The sequence below is a fragment of the Myotis davidii genome, unplaced genomic scaffold (assembly GCF_000327345.1).
Source record: "Myotis davidii unplaced genomic scaffold, ASM32734v1 scaffold960, whole genome shotgun sequence".
Lineage (NCBI taxonomy): Eukaryota > Metazoa > Chordata > Mammalia > Chiroptera > Vespertilionidae > Myotis > Myotis davidii.
Window position 1 is genome coordinate 1,832,801 of NW_006293003.1, and position 2,321 is coordinate 1,835,121.

Genomic DNA, 2,321 nt, shown 5'->3' on the forward strand with positions numbered 1-2,321 from the left:
GGATGAAGGAGATGAGGATGGACAGGGTCCAGGCCAGGCCCACCATGACCAGGGCCACGCGCGGGGTCATCCTCTGCTGGTAGCTGAAGGGCCTGGAGATGGCCCAGTAGCGGTCCACGCTGATGATGCACAGGTTCAGGATGGAGGCGGTGGAGCACATGATGTCGAAGGCCACCCACACGTCGCAGAAGGCCCCGAAGGGCCAGTGGCCGGCCACCTCCGCCACAGCCTTCCAGGGCATGACCAGCAAGGCCACGAAGAGGTCGGACACGGCCAGAGACACGATGAACATGTGGGTCATCCTGGCGCGCAAGTGGCGGCTGCGCACGATGGCCGAGCACACCAGCACGTTGCCCAGCGAGTGTGCAGGAAGCAGCTGATCGATGTTTCTCTCTCATTGATGTTTCTAACTCTATCCCTCTTCCCTCCTCTCTGTAAATAATCGATAAAATATATTTTAAAAAATCCTGGAGACATCAGAAGCTCTTGAAGATCCCCTGGCCCATGCCCTGGCCAGAGTGCTCGGTGGTGGAGCGTCAGCCTGCACGCCAAAGGGCCGAGGGGTCCACTCCCGGTCAGGGGCACATACCTGGTTGCAGGTTTGTTCCCCTACCCCAGCCAGGGAGTGTGCAGAGGCAACCAATCAATGTGTCACCTTCACATCAATGTTTCTCTCTCCCTCCCTCCCTCCCTCCTACACCCTCCCACTGTCTCTAAAAATCAATGGAAAAAATACCCTCAGGTGAGGATTAATAAGAAACAAACAAACGAACGAAGAGATCCCTTGGCCCTGCGTGCCTCTTTAAGGCCAAGCCGTCCGTACAGGAAACAAACGGACCGTGTGCCTCCAGCCCCAGCCAGGTCTTCCCGGCTTTGGAAGGACGCCTTCATGATTTCCAACCGGGCAAAGCAAGACAATCACCCGTCGCACACACAGTCTGTGTTTATTAGACACCAGGACATGTCGGGAAGCATTCCTCAGCTGTCGGAGGACACCGAGCGCAGATGCTGCTTCAACACAGGCCCCGGGGGGCAGAGCCACCCGCCCCGTCAGCACCGCACACGCTGAGCCTATTCAAAAAGCCGCCCGAGCCCAAGTCGCTGAGCCATCCATTGGTTTAAAGGGGAAGAGGATATATGTTTAAGGCCCAGTCCCACATTTTCAGTTTTTTGTAAGGACCAACCATCACCTCTGAAAGGACCATCGGTCCGCATCTGCCAGACTGGGGTGTATTACACCGAGTTTGCCCCAATTGCTTCTGCCAATTCTTTCAACAACAAACCAATCAGGTAAGGTTTCTAAGCACAAACACTACTACACGGAGACAGGAGCGATGGTGATCCGAGCAACACTGGACGCGTGTGTGTGCCCCGTGCTTCAGTGTCTGGGCATCTCTGTAGGTCCAGAAGGGCATTTGTACGCAGTTTACCGGAACCCCCCTGAGGCGAAAGGCGTTTTGCCTAATGAAGTCTCCCCGTCACAGCCCAGCTCCCAGACAGACTGGGCGGCAGGGTCACCCTCTGGGGACGCTTGAGAGTTCTGTCACATGAGATCCAAAGGACCCTCCTCCTCCTCCTCCCTGTCCCCCTCTCTGTGGCGGGGGGTCACCTCGCTGGGGACCACCTGGCTGTAGGCGGCGGCGGTCTCCCTGGAGAAGACGGTGTCCTGGTCGTAGGAGATGAGCTCATTGCTGAGGGTCACGGTCGCCACCCGGGTGCGCCGGGAGCAGAGGCGGCGGCACCCCAGCAGCTGGGCGAACACCTTCCGGAAGTCCGCGTTGAAGGCGTAAATGACGGGGTTGAGGGAGGAGTTGGCCCAGCCGAACCAGACGAAGACGTCGAAGGTGGTGTCGCTGACGCAGGGGAAGCCGGCGCGGGCGCCCTCGGGGCGGCGGCTGCAGAAGGGGGCCATGCAGTTCAGGAGGAAGAAGGGCAGCCAGCAGCACACGAAGACCCCCATGATCATCGACAGGGTCTTCAGCACCTTGGTCTCCTTCTGGATGGACGCCCGCATCCCGGGCTCCGGCTCGCGGCCCCCGCACCTCTGCGCGCGCTGCCCCGCCCTCTCCAGGCAGGCGATCCTGCTGATCTGCGCCTGCGCGATGCGGTAGATGCGCGCGTAGGTCACGATCATGATGGCCACGGGGATGTAGAAGCTGATGAGCGAGGAGGCGATGGCGTAAGTGCGGTTCAGGCTGGAGTCACAGTTCTCCTCCCGCACCTCTGGGTCCCCCGCTGTCCCCCAGAACGTCCCGTTGGCCAGGTCGCCTGGCGGCGGGTCCACCGCGCCCCGGGAGCCTGGCTCGTCCCGGGGGCAGGGG

General features: G+C 60.3%; 1 protein-coding gene across 1 annotated transcript in view; it reads right to left on the minus strand.

Moving 5' to 3' along the window:
- Positions 1 to 961: 961 nt before the first annotated feature.
- DRD5 (dopamine receptor D5) overlaps positions 962 to 2,321 on the minus strand; it is a gene marked incomplete at its 5' end in the record, with an annotated part of 1,824 nt that continues 464 nt past the window's right edge. The window contains 1 exon segment of the mRNA XM_006779351.2: positions 962 to 2,298. Within this exon segment, the coding sequence (XP_006779414.1) occupies positions 1,427 to 2,298 (872 nt within the window).